This window comes from Schistocerca gregaria, chromosome 4 (genome assembly GCF_023897955.1).
Source record: "Schistocerca gregaria isolate iqSchGreg1 chromosome 4, iqSchGreg1.2, whole genome shotgun sequence".
Lineage (NCBI taxonomy): Eukaryota > Metazoa > Arthropoda > Insecta > Orthoptera > Acrididae > Schistocerca > Schistocerca gregaria.
Genome location: NC_064923.1, coordinates 292170904 through 292184776, shown reverse-complemented (window position 1 = coordinate 292184776; position 13873 = coordinate 292170904). Strand labels below are relative to the sequence as shown.

Below are 13873 nucleotides of genomic sequence, written 5' to 3'. Positions count from 1 at the left end.
TAATAACCTCCAGAGATTTATGGCTCTGTATGACATTTCTGTTTATTTGGAAAGATGCATATGTGGCCTGAAGATGGTGTAGTGAAGTCATCAAACTGATAGCCTTCAAAAAATACAGGGCTGTTGGTGAATTTAATTGACATTGACAGTTAACACACTTTTATCATTTCATTCAAGTTTTTATGACTGCATGTAAAGCACAGTAATTGTAGAAAATAGATTCCTCAAAAGCCTTACCAGTACATGTGAAATCGGGGTCATTACATACCAAATCAACACAGGAAAGTACCATTTTCAACCCAACCATGTTCCATTTTTGTCAACTTTGGTGTGTTGATTGCACACATTGTGGGAATGAAAATTGCAAAATTTTAGAACTAACATGTACAACAAAAGTAATGGCTGTCCTGATTTCTAAAAATGCACGGAAAATTCAACTAACATTGTTGACACAAATGGCTGTAACTACTGTTCTAATAGAGACAGAACTATGAAACAGGTAATTTTGGAAAGAGCTAGGAACAAGCTTTCAAATGATATCCAACATGGCAACATTGAAACAATATACATGAATAAGGTCAGTGACTTTGATCCTGAATGTCTCAAAACATATCTTCAAAATTTTTGAAAAATATTTGCATCTTCATGTTGCACTGCACAACATAGTAAAAAATTAAATTCAGGATGCCATATGGATTAGGAGATACAAATTAACATATACAGTAATGTGATAGAATAAAAGTGTATAAATTGAATGCAAACTGCAACTAAATGACAAAGTACTGATAACATGTTAACATTTAAAAAGACGATGTGATAGCAACGCACAGTAGGTAACAATATGAACAAGCCATTATTCACAGGGAAAATGTTTTTTGTCAATATGAGGAATGACAGGCCACAAAATATGTGATAGATGTAGTAAAAAGATGACACACAAACAATACCTGTCACTGAACCAATGACACAGGCAGGAATTCCAAACCTTCATTACTCCTCTGGCATGTCAGACATATCTGTTGTCCTACACATTGTTTTACTTGTATCAAATGACTGTGTGTTATCCCTTGGCAAATCCCTGGTGAAGAGGGAGGGAGGGCTACTGCAAACTAAATACGAAAAAAATGGAGAGGGCGAAACAAATGTGGAATCTGAAATTATAATGCAAGTGAAAGGGAAATTCAGTACTAGCACCATAATCAGTGAGCAGATCCTAATGTTGACACTTCTTCCAAAAGGTTAGAGCATTCAAAGAACTAAACATGGCTTTGGAGCCTCAAACTATTTCGTGAGAAAGGCAAAACAATTAGCCAAAGATGTGGAATCTTAGTAACACCTAATCTGTGACCTAAGTGAACATATTGTGAACTCTATGACAAAATTCTACAACAGCTGCTGTTTGCTGGGGGGGGGGGGGGGGGAGATTTTGTTTTTCTCAAGGAAAATGTTTCAAGGGTTCATAAATAGAGATTACTGGTGTAAGGAAACCCCAATGAGCTGTATCAAGCACTAAGATGAACATCGAGGCTTTGAAAGAAGCATTATCCAAAATTTGCCAGTTATGGTCCAAGAACTGTTTTCTGTCTGGTGCAACTGGTACTGACAGTGCGTATATTTGCAGTATTCACCAAATTGTGAAGCTCATGTTGGAAGGTTACAGACTGAAAGAGTTGACATGTGAAGCCGACTTTCTACTTAACATGTACACAGTAGTGCCAAGATAAATTGCCATCTCGCACAGCAGAAGTAACATGTCAACATATAAGAACTGCCCAGGTACAGTGTCTCATGAGATACCCAGGAGAACTGTCTGATGAAAATGGAATTGATGAAACAACATACAAACTGTGCACATATACAACAGCTTCCCTCACTCTTCTATCTTCTGTGGAAGACTTCTTGGGCCAGAGGTGGAGGGGCTGCTCTGCACTCCTTTGTAACCACCCAATTGTCTGAATTTCTTCATCAGCTGGAAGACACTTTGTGAGAATGGACAAGTTGTTGAAAGATTTTGCAGAGAATTTGGCATTTACACTGCAGGATGAGAGAGGTACCACTGGAACATCACACAGGCCACCATTCATCCATTTGCTATTTATTATAGACATCCACAATATCATGCAATTGATTATATTTCCTCTGAGTGTCCAGCCTATCCAACATCATTTGGTAAACTTCACGATATCTCATTTTCATAGAACACTCAGGTACATTTACTACTTTTCAGATGGTGCTGTGGCCCTTTACAAAACCCGCAACAATTTTGCAAATGTGTCTTTTGATCAGCGATTTCAATGATTGTTCAGTATGGCATTTCCTTGTCACATCACAAGGAAAATGACCATAATAATAATGGTATCACTCAGACATGCTTCCTGTGCCACTCTGCAGTGCCTCTACAACTCTCAGATGAGAAGACAGTTGTCTGAATGGTGTTACAAGAACATTACTGTGTACGAATTTAGTTAAAGAACTAATAATGTGATGAAGCAGGTCTCCATCAAGAGCAATTTGCACAGGTTTGCACTAGTGCAGGTATCCATAAGCAATGTGTTATTCCCAAAGACCGTAACAATGTTTTTCTCCAATTAACCACATAAAAAAAAATTTAAAAAAAAAGTATCTAAGGTGGGCCACAACAAGCGTCATACCTCAGTGATATTACTGAGTTTGCTGCATGCACGCATGAAGGTCACTGTTGCCTTGGGTGTATTCTGAAAACTTTCTGTATCATAATGGCTGTTCAACTTCATCTGAATACTCCAAGAAACCTGTCATCTTTACGGTGAACAAGACAGACATTCTTACGAAGGCCGATGTGAGAACTGCATGTGACATGTCCGTCAATTCGCCAAAAGATACATGGTGATCCCTTGCAACCCAGCACTGAGGCATGGTAGTGTTTTTATACATTTGTATAAATTTTAATCTACTTGCCACACATTTGGTAGGGACGATAATACGACACTTTGTCTCCTGGAAGTCCGAGGTCATAGACTGTTACCTTGCATATTGCAAATGCTCGTTATTGTCCAGTTCATCTTGCTATCTTAATGTGTGTTGCTATTACAACAGTGTTTTAATTGTTAACATGTTTCTCAGTAGTTTGTGCGATTTTGTTGCAGTTTGCATTCAATTAGTATTGCTTTATTGTATCACATAGCTGTAGATATTAATTTGTATCTCCAAATGTCATCCCCACTTGACTTTTCTTTTATGTTGTGTAGTGGAACATGAAGAAACAATTTTTTTTTATTATTTACAGAAATTTTGAAGGCAACATGATTCAGAAGATTCAAGATCAATGTCACTGACCTTTATGGATATGGTTTGAATACGGCTATGTGAGGTATCATTTGAAATCTTCGTAGCACGTCCCAAAATTACCTGTTTCACAGACCTAGAAGTTACAGCGGTTAGTCTCAGCAGTGATTGTCAAATTACATACATTTTTCGATTTTTCCGGCGGCCATTACATTCGTTGTTTTTCTAAAATGATGAAATTTGATATTTTTCACTCTCTGTGTATGGGCAATGAACACACCAAATTTGATGAAAATCTGAAAGGGTCAGGCTGGCAGTTAGCTTGATTTGGCATGGAATGACTCATTCCTGTCTTTTTGATGATGAACCTGTTGAATACAGAGGTTGCTGCTGCTTTAATCTACCACAATAAACAGCAAAATTCCCCACGGCAATTGACTGAGAACACATCTAAATACATATAAAGCAGTTACATTTTTAGGAACTGTAGGGAAAGATGGGGTGGATTTGAGAAATGATGTCCCACTTCTAATGTTGGGACAGATTGGAAACCCACATAGTTAACAGCAGCTTGTATTTAATATTCTATACTGGAATTAGTGATTCAGTTAATAATAAAGCAACAACTATCCAGCAGTATAAGGTAAACCTGCAAGGTGCCACATTTTTTACTGCTTTCCCATCTACTACTTTAAAGTGTTTCTGAGAGATCAACTCTACAAAACTTCTCTTCCTATCAACACTAATGATAGGAATGATCCTGTCCATTTCATCAAATTCCTGATTTGGGGTTTGAATAGGACTAGTGATCAACTAGATCCTTATGGTCTTTAAATGTGAACATTTAAAGTTAGTCTTGAACTTGACAGCTCTGAGTATCAGCTGAAAGTACTAAGCACTGTAACCTGTTATATTTATTAAGTATTAGAAGGTTGCACATCCACCATCATGTGGATTTGTGTCAATGTGTGTTGTGTTTAGGGCTTTTACTAAACGTTGGGCACAGTCAGGCAGTATTCACAGACTGTGTGACCAATCATATTTACACCACATACACTTTCAATAAAAGTACACTAGGCAAATGTATTTTGTTACTAGGTTTTACTTCCGATATTGTGGCCGTCAACTGCACAGTTATCTTCAGCACACTCCTATCAATCACAGATACCACTAGGCAGGAAATGTATTAGCATAAGAGCAATAACGTGTAGGTCTCCAAAAAGACTTTTACATGAGGTATCATTAACAACTTTGGACCATATTCTGTTGAATAAATAAGTTTTAAAGTTATTTTATTTTTCACACTGTGGTCTTGGTAACTCCACGTCTGTTGATTAATGAACACCAAAAATCTAGGTTTTTTTTCCTTTTCGCATCAGAAACTTAAGTGTTCCAACATCATCTCGTGCAACATTCTAGCGCACAGAGCTGCTTTTTTTTTTTTTTTTTTTTTTTTAATGAGAACTTGACATATTCCGGAACATTTCCTTAATGCTTTTTTTCCCGCTAAACATTACTATGAAATCAGCAGCTATCAATTACGAATACCATCAAATATTCTTGATCACGCAACAAACTGCGCTACCAGAAGAAACATAGTAACGACTTTGTTTCCTTTTTTCTTGGGGGGTGATAATTATTCCCATTAAACATAATTTCTCAGATTCTTGGAGATGGTCAATCATATGCATTGTTTAGAATCTGTATTAGCATTTTATTATTTTAATATAAATTCCTTAACTAAGTAACCACAGGAAAGAGCAAAATACAGCAATGTGGGGACCACTTCCGAAATAAAGTTTTGATGCTGACAATTTCCGTAATAATTTTACAGTGACTTACATTATCGAGAGTTCCGATACGTTTTGAATCGTGGGCAGCGAAAATTTCGATCTGAAAGAAACAAAACATATCAACATCATTTAATAATATTAACCACATTATATTAACAAACTGCATTTCATGTCTGTCGCTACATTTGACTTCATAGCTTACATTCATCCTGCTTAATCTACGGCGCTCAACGCTCAACTTCCAACCACTTTATCCGTACCTCCCGCATTATATTTGCATAAAACCTGACTAAGGCAAAACTTAGTATCGTTTCTTTGCCGACAGGTAGAAGCACTTCAGCAACAAGGATGTTACACCAGACAGCTCGAGCGTAAAATATCGATAATCGAAACGTTGAGTACATCTTTCCAAATGTTATCTTTGCCGTGTTGGAAATCTGCCAGCGTACAGACGCTTCCGGAATATTCTCGAAGAGTGTGGGTATATATGCACGGAGCAGAAGCGCGTAAGGGTTTAGTTTGACGAAGTCCTGTGAGTTGTGCTGTCGATCGTGTGTTTGTTTAAATTATTTGCAGAATCTTCTACATCGTTGTAAATCGTAAGTACTCCCATATGTTGTGTTATTTTGGACGCTTTTATTTATATTTTAAAAATGGATGCGACTGTGTTCTCTGCTGAGCAATGATCCGCAGTGTGTTTCAGTGAAGCAAGACCGAACTATTTTAGTTCTTCGTCGTAAGTGTGAGTGAAAATGAATTATATTTTAATGTTTGAGGAAAACGTTGATCGTATTGGTGGGGTGCGAAGTTTCTCTTCCTGTGTAGAGCCATTTTATGTTATCGTACCTTCAGAGTGCATTGAATTATTCACTGTCCTTTGCCATTTTTTCCTCTCTTTGTATTATCTGCGTAATGCACTGAAGTTTAGAGGTGGCAGTTTTGACGGAGATAATTCCACGTAACGTGTCGCATAAAGAATTACGTGGCAGGTATCAGGATATAACAGTACAAATTTAGGGCAAGTTAGTTTATATATGCGCTCATATCAAATTATGTAATTGCTCTCGTGCTAAACAAACTAATTGCATCTAATGTCACATTTATTTTAAGGTCGTATTCATTCTCACAATAGGCATTTTAAAGAAAACATTAGCCAATAAAGGAGATAGTTCGTTGTAAATTCCAACCGAAAATGGTTTGTGGCGGAAGTTACAGTAGCAGAGCTCTCAACAAGTTATTTATAGTTCTAAATATGTAGGTTACGTCAGATTTTGATCTTGTTTACATTCAGTGTTGGTAAGCTTTTATGGCAGAATCAGTATCTCCAACAGAAGTGATTAGTCTTTCGTAGAATTTGTGTGCAGTATGGTGTTGCACTTCAGGACGTCTTCAATAAAGTAGTTGACACTACGTGATAATGTGATATGGATATCTGCGCGAAAAATGCAATGTTTTGATGATAGTATCCGTATTGCCCCCAATGTGTATTCTTGACTTGACTTAATAGAGTAACCACATTAAAACAACGCGCATAGTACTGATTTTATATTAGCACCTGAGGTTGCGACAGCATGACAATGGAATCGAAGCTGTTAACATCTGAAAAATCAGATGATCGTTATGGATCTTGGAAGATTCCGGAAATTAAGTGTGGGTAAAAGGCACTCCGTGGACCGAACCCTTGCAGTTTTCGTATTTTGTGTATTGTCTGTGTACATAATATCAAAATAACTGATTTTTCCATTACCAAATATATTTTCTGAACATGCTATGCAATTTATTTTTGTAACGTAAGGCTTCACCACAGACCATTCTATTAGCAAAAATCTGTATTTGGCATTAACATTTGTTAGCTTTGCCAACTGCATATGCTAATAAGGTGTGATGATTAAATTATAAACTGGTACTGCATGGGTAACTGCAAGTGTGTGTGTGTCTAGCTTGTGATGGAAATAGAATAGTCTTTCATGGAACTTGGGTATTGTGACTGCGTATATATTGACAATTAATGGTTTATCCATGTAAAATTGTGTTTCTGTATTTTAAGGAGCATATTAGTTGTTTTGTTGTGAAATTGTCATAGCAGACAAATTGAAACATTCAAAGTTAACTAGAAATGGTATTTGCATATCACTGTTACTAGGTGTTCTGATACTTCTAATAGGACACACATTGATCTTGACAATGCTGTCTTGTAGGGCTGTTAGGGAATCTGGAGCAATGGGATGTTGTAAGGTTGACAGTTTGTATCTTGTTTGTAGTAATGGGGATTTGGAGGGGGGTGGCAGTTATTGGGATAAGTAATTTATTGGGGAGATTTCATATGGGTAAATTTATTTTGTTCACTAATTTACAGTAAGACTTCTTTATATTCTCAACAACTTTTGTAAGTTATTAACATATTTTGCATAATTGTTTGCTAGTAAATGGCGGCTAAGGATGTTATCGCATACTTTCTTTGAATAACGCACCTGCATTGACAACAGAAGTGTGCTAATTGTGCAGTGACATTTAAATTATAAAGGTGTTTGGCTACATGCTAATTAATAGGAGCTGGTTCCATTGTTACACACTAATAGTAAATGCGGGATATGGTTGCTATCATTCCATCTTTTTATAATTATGAAAATTTGATTATTCAGTATGGGTATACTATATTCTTATCCTGATTTGTCTGCTACTTGCACGTACAGCGAATACAGTAGGTTGCGACATAGGTCAATATTGTGAAATTTGTGTGATTTATTGTTGAAAATGTGAAATGCATTTTACATATATGGGTTTAAGATTGTATATGTTTGAACCTGAAGAGGTGCTTAGAGTTTGGAACTGTAGGTTTTCTTAGTATCTTTGCCAACATTTTAAAAGAGCAGTATACACTGTACTACTATTTCTCGATTTATCATTAATCATAAATTCTTGCAACGTAGTGTCAAGTTTTTAATTTCTGTTATGGAAATAAGAAAGGAATGGGTAATACTGCTGTAATATTATATGTGGAGTGACAAAAATTTTAGATTTTGTGGGTATGTGCTCAACAAACTATAACGAGAAGAAGGGGAAAAAAAAAACTGTTCAGGTATTAACATTTTTGTAGGTGAGAATGTTTCTTATGCAATCTGGAAGATAACATTTGTGTTTGTACTTTAGTTAAACATATTTAATTCTTCAGGAATGTATGTAAAAAAAACTTGCAAACATATTTAATTCTTCAGGAATGTATGTAAAAAAAACTTGCATTGTGTGAAGCACTTGGAAAGAGATTCGTTTAAAGTGTTAAAGATGCAGGGATAGTAAACATTGTGTGTACATACAGATATGGTGGCAATTCTAGATTTTGAGTGATACTGCAGTTGCACATATACATTTAATGCGTCTCTCACCTTTAATAGTTTTCTCCCTTAACTTACTATTAAACTTTCTTGGACAATGTTTGTGCTGTTGACATGTACCAAGTAGGTACAATTAGCACTCTTCGTATTTGATTTGAAGTTGCCATTCATAGGTAGGCAGAGATAAAAGTAGTGGTGCTGCAATTTACATATTATTACTGGCATCAGTAGAGACTTGCACCCATGTGGATGTTGTGTTCTTGATTTGAGTAAGTCATTCGATACAGTTCTGCACTGCCATGTGGTGAACAAAATATGGGCATACTCAAAATCAGACCAACACTGTGTTCAGATTGGATAGTTTCTAGCAAACAGATCACAGCATGTCACTCTGTGGTGAGAAATCTTCAGATATAAAAATAGCTTTGGCCGTGCCCCACATTGTGGATAAATAGGCAGAAAGACAAATTACAGTATGACTACATGATTGCAAAACAATCAGTGGAAGCAGTCACAAAATAGCTAGGAGTGTGCGTATGGAGCAATTCAAAGTGGAACAATCACCTAAAATTGATTGCAGCTAAGACAGATGCAAGTCAGATTCACTGGAAGAGTCCTCAGGAAGTTTAATCAACTCACAGTGTAGATAGCTCACAAAAACCCTCGTTCGACCAATATTTGAATATTGCTCATCTGTGTAATCTATTCCAGATAAGGCTGTCAGGGAAAATGGAGAAGATTAAAACAAGAGCTACACATTTCATTAGTGTTTTGTTTACTACGTGTGAAAGCATGATGGAGATGCTCAGCAGATTCCACTGGCAGGCACTGCAAGAAACGCATTCTGCGTCACAATGTGGTTTACTGTTTAAAGTTCTGACAGGGTGCATTTGTAGAAGTCAGCAAAAGTATATTGATTCCTCCTATGTATATGTAGCACAGTGAAGATAAAATTATATAGACTTTACCCACATTTAGGCTTACGAGCAGTTGTTATTCCTGTGAACAATTCATGACGAACAAGAAAGAAAGGAAGTGGTGGTGGTGGTAGACAAATTACCCTCTGCCACACACTGCAAGATGGCTTTTGGAGTTAAGATGTAGAGTTGTGACGGGAACATGGCAGTAGGTTTTAGTCAGCCATGGGGACTGTAGTGGGCGAAGTTAGTTCCTCTTCTGTCCCAATTTAACCACAACCTCAGTATGTGCGGTAGTTTCAGAACAAACTGCAGTCCACAGTATGCTGCAGTTACTGCAAAACTATTACACACACTTTAGTCCTGACAATTCACATTAATCACAGGTGTCTCATCTATACAACTATATACAGACAAGACATTGTGTGAAATTTTCAAAAATTTTGAAATGTTCTTCACAAAATTCCTTCAGTTTTCTTCATGATACTAAACTTCCAGGTGGCATTGTATAGCCTTACTGTTAACTGACAAGTAGCTGTAGAGATCTGTCTTACACTGTGTATACCAATGATCCCAACCATTTTACCCACTCCAAGTGAGGTTTTGTTTTTAGTAACAATAAACAAGGCTCAAAAAGTCAGAGAGAGGGAGAGGGGGGGGGGGATGGGCATAGAACAGAGGGAGGAGGAGAATAGCAGAGGAGGAGATGGACAGAATAGGGAGAAGAAAATTTTGATGTAAATCTTAAGTCTAATACATTTGTTGCAATTGTCAGTCTGTCTAGTACTTAATATATTCCAACAGGTGGTGGAGAGCAATAGAAAAGCTTAGGACAACAGTTTTCAAATCTTAAAATTTTGGTCCTCAAAGCATGTTGAGGCACATTGGCTGTTGTCAGGCACCTTTTTTGGTTACCTAGCTGTATGTAATAGAAATATATTGCCTGAAGTAGGCATTTTCACCAGTGAAGTGGCAGATTAGGGGTCAGTCATTATAATTTACTGCCTCAACTTATTCATTTTTGAGTTCCACTTTAGCAGTCATAATGTTTTGAATGACTCATGTTGATGGGCATTTCTCCCTAATGTAGTAGGTTAGTACAGGTAGCAGTTGAGTGCAGTAAAAGTTAGGTTTGTAGTAGTTTCTGAGTTAGTCTGGATGGGAAGTCAATCTCTTTATGCGAATAAATGTTTATACATACTGTTCTCATTGTCTAAGAGTTTTCTTGCTTGGCCATGAAAACACTCCAGTTTAACATTCATTTTGACTATGTCGTTTCTTGTTTGATTTTGGGATCTTAAGTATAAGGAAAATACTGCACCTAAATGACGAAGGAAGTGGTATGATAGTGTAGTTGTAATACTATCCTGCCAGCTGCACACAGTAAGAGTTATTACTAGGCTGTACACTTTTAAAAATCAATGGTCCATTGTACATACTCCAGCTCCATCAATTGTTGTAGTACTTGCCATTAATTTGTAAATTGTTGGAAATACTTGTCAGTACTCTCTCTCCTAAGGAGAACATTACGTTTAGATATAAAAAGTTTTTTTACCACAATTGTCACCCGCAACAAAATTTTCGATTTCAGTGAAGGACCTGAACAGTTAGATTAAATCCCATGATAGTTTTTTTTTTCTTTTTCAAAAATTTCCCCTATTTGACTACAGAATTTTATTAATTTATTTCGCACAATCATGATTTTCACTGTATAGCCATTCTCAAGCACAATTTGAAATCTCGAAAAATATCAGACATGCCTAAATGACACTTCATTATTGAAATAACATTTATCTTGTACAAGAAGAATCATTAACTGCAGCAATAATGGTTTATAAATCCTGTGTTGCAAGCATATACAGGTATCATTTACTATTTCCTTTTATCTGCAGTTAGCTGCAAACATGTCAAAATGGAAAGAATGTTACTGTCACTGTTAGGTAAATGGAGGTAAGTTTGTATCCTCTTTCACCAAAATACTTTGATAGGCAAAATTGATGAGAGCAGTAATTTATATCCTCTTTCAGGAAAGCACTTCAATAGACAAAATTGATGAGAACACTAATTAAGAAATGGTTCAAGTGATAGCATTTCCTTTAGCTAAGTCAGAAATATAAAGCGTAAATAGCAATAATACAGAAGATGCAGGGATCTCCATAGTGTTCATATTTATCGATCATGTATCACAGTTGCTCACAGTATCAGAGCAGTGTCAAATATTTCCCACTTTTGAATTGTCACATGTGGGAGCTGGTGTGGTTTGGGCTTTGTTTTATTCTACTTCAACTTCCAGTCACAGCAAATGAATGTGAATGCATTAGCAATGATCTATGTCCAGAATATGCAGACTAGATAAAAAAAATCAACTCCTTATAACAATGAGAGAATTTCCATCTGACGGAGACAAATTTACTGCTATAAGGTAGTAGACAATCATACCCGATGACTGGTTCTTGATAACTTGTAGTTAGTCCTTCAGGATACTGTAAGTATTGATAAATATAATTTTAACATGGGTCATTCGTTTGTTGCAGGTTGAAGATGGGGAAAGATTATTACAAAATCCTGGGAGTCCCCAAAAGTGCCACAGACGATGAAATTAAAAAAGCTTACCGCAAATTGGCTCTGAAGTACCATCCTGACAAAAATAAGAGCCCAGGTGCAGAGGAAAGGTTTAAGGAGGTAGCTGAAGCATATGAAGTTTTAAGTGATAAAAAGAAGAGGGATGTGTATGACAAATATGGCGAGGAAGGGCTGAAGGGAGGTGCACCTGGTGCGGCTGAAGGTGGTGGACCTGGATTCACTTACACATTCCATGGTGATCCACGTGCAACATTTGCACAGTTCTTCGGGTCTTCAAGCCCATTCCAAGCTTTCTTTGAAATGAGTGGGCCTGGTGGCAACAGAATTTTTGATGACATGGAGTTAGATGATCCATTTACCTCAATGGGCATGAAATCAGGTGGTCCTGCTTTCAGATCTCATTCTTTCAACTACCATCCTGGTGGATCTCCTACTCGTAGCAAGGACAAAATACAGGATGCTCCAATTGAACATGATTTATATGTAACATTGGAGGACATTCTGCGAGGTTGCACCAAGAAAATGAAGATATCAAGGAAGGTTTTGCAGCCTGATGGTTCTACACGTAAAGAGGATAAAGTGTTGACCATAAGTGTGAAACCTGGTTGGAAGGCAGGTACGAAAATTACCTTCCAGCGTGAAGGGGACCAAGGCCGAAACAAAATTCCAGCTGATATTGTTTTCATAATAAGAGACAAGCCACATCCTCTTTTCAAGAGAGAAGGAAGTGACATCCGCTTCACTTCAAAAATTACTTTGAAACAGGTAAGTTTTTTATTTATTTTGTATTTATGTCCATTTAGTCTCTGGTATTAAACATTGTGTACTTCAATTTAATACAACCCAATCTGAATGATAATTGTCCTCTTTCAGGCGTTATGTGGAACTGTCGTCCAGGTTCCTACGCTGACAGGCGAAAAAATTCCTATAAATCTCACAAATGAGATAGTGAAACCAACTACAGTGAAGCGCATTCAGGGTCATGGTCTGCCATTCCCAAAGGAACCAAGCAGGAAAGGGGACTTGTTGGTTTCATTTGATATTAAATTCCCTGATGTTCTGTCGCAAAGTGTCAGAGACATTTTATATGATACATTGCCAAATTGAATGTTAATGTGAGGGTATTTTATGGTAAAAGCTGTTTAAGTGAAGTCTGTTCTCCTACTTGCAATGCAGATTCATTCATCTTTTCCATGTAGAATGTGATTATCATTTTTCATTCTTTGTTGGTTTGGCAGTTACGTGAAAAGACTGTTATAAAGAGTTTGTGTTCCTTTTATGCTGTGTGATCTGAGAGTGAATCTGCTCTTCTGTGCAAGTGTGTATGTATAGATTTTCCTTAAATTGCTGCAAGAATGTTGTGAGAATGTGGCAATGTTGACTGAATATAACAAAATGGTGACAGTGTCACTATCTCGTTCTTGTCTATATTTGTAATAAATTTAATTAAAGATTTAATTTTTATTTGTAAACATTATTATTTTCCAATCTGTATTTTGTACGTTTTAGTACAATGCTATATTGTCTGCCTGTTCTGTGGGCCTGCATACATATTGTAAATAATTACTTTGTGAATAGTATTGTGTAACCAATAGCTTAGCTAATAAAATTTGTATTAAAGTTGCATTTTTTATGTAACAGAACCCTCATTTTCCCTTACCGTAGTTTGGGCTGTGTTTGTGTGTGTGTGTGTGTGTGTGTGTGTGTGTGTGTGTGTGTGTGTGTCCACACATCTAGATTAGGGAAAAGGTACAGACCATAAAAACACACATACAGAAGTAAAAAAAATTCAGGTCATTAATCTGTTGTTTGTTACTGCTCAGTTTATGGTTAATGTGCAAGATCTTTTAGTAGGTCTGGTTGTTTTTGTGAAATATCTTTTGCAATAAGAATGGGTAAATTTTTCAGTATGGAAGTGGAATTCTATACAGTAAACAAGAAATTTGTGAACACTGGTTTGCTAACACAGTGCTGTGATGTTTCA

The 13873-nt window shown here is 36.6% G+C and overlaps 2 protein-coding genes across 2 annotated transcripts in view; one reads left to right on the top strand and one right to left on the bottom strand.

The window, feature by feature from the left end:
- Window positions 1-5435, bottom strand: part of LOC126266863 (very-long-chain enoyl-CoA reductase) — a 47109-nt gene extending 41674 nt beyond the window's left edge. The window contains exons 1-2 of the mRNA XM_049971485.1: window positions 5260-5435; window positions 5107-5157 (exon numbers count right to left, since the gene is read on the bottom strand). Coding sequence (XP_049827442.1) covers window positions 5107-5157; window positions 5260-5265 — 57 coding nt within the window. The 5' untranslated portion in view covers window positions 5266-5435. The remainder of the gene's footprint in view (window positions 1-5106; window positions 5158-5259) is intronic.
- Window positions 5436-5480: 45 nt separating this feature from the next.
- Window positions 5481-13515, top strand: LOC126267238 (dnaJ protein homolog 1). Its single transcript, XM_049972221.1, has 3 exons — window positions 5481-5656; window positions 11841-12654; window positions 12763-13515. Exons 2-3 carry the CDS (start codon window positions 11848-11850, stop codon window positions 12994-12996), a joined length of 1041 nt encoding a protein of 346 aa, XP_049828178.1. The 5' UTR covers window positions 5481-5656; window positions 11841-11847; the 3' UTR covers window positions 12997-13515.
- Window positions 13516-13873: the final 358 nt, after the last annotated feature.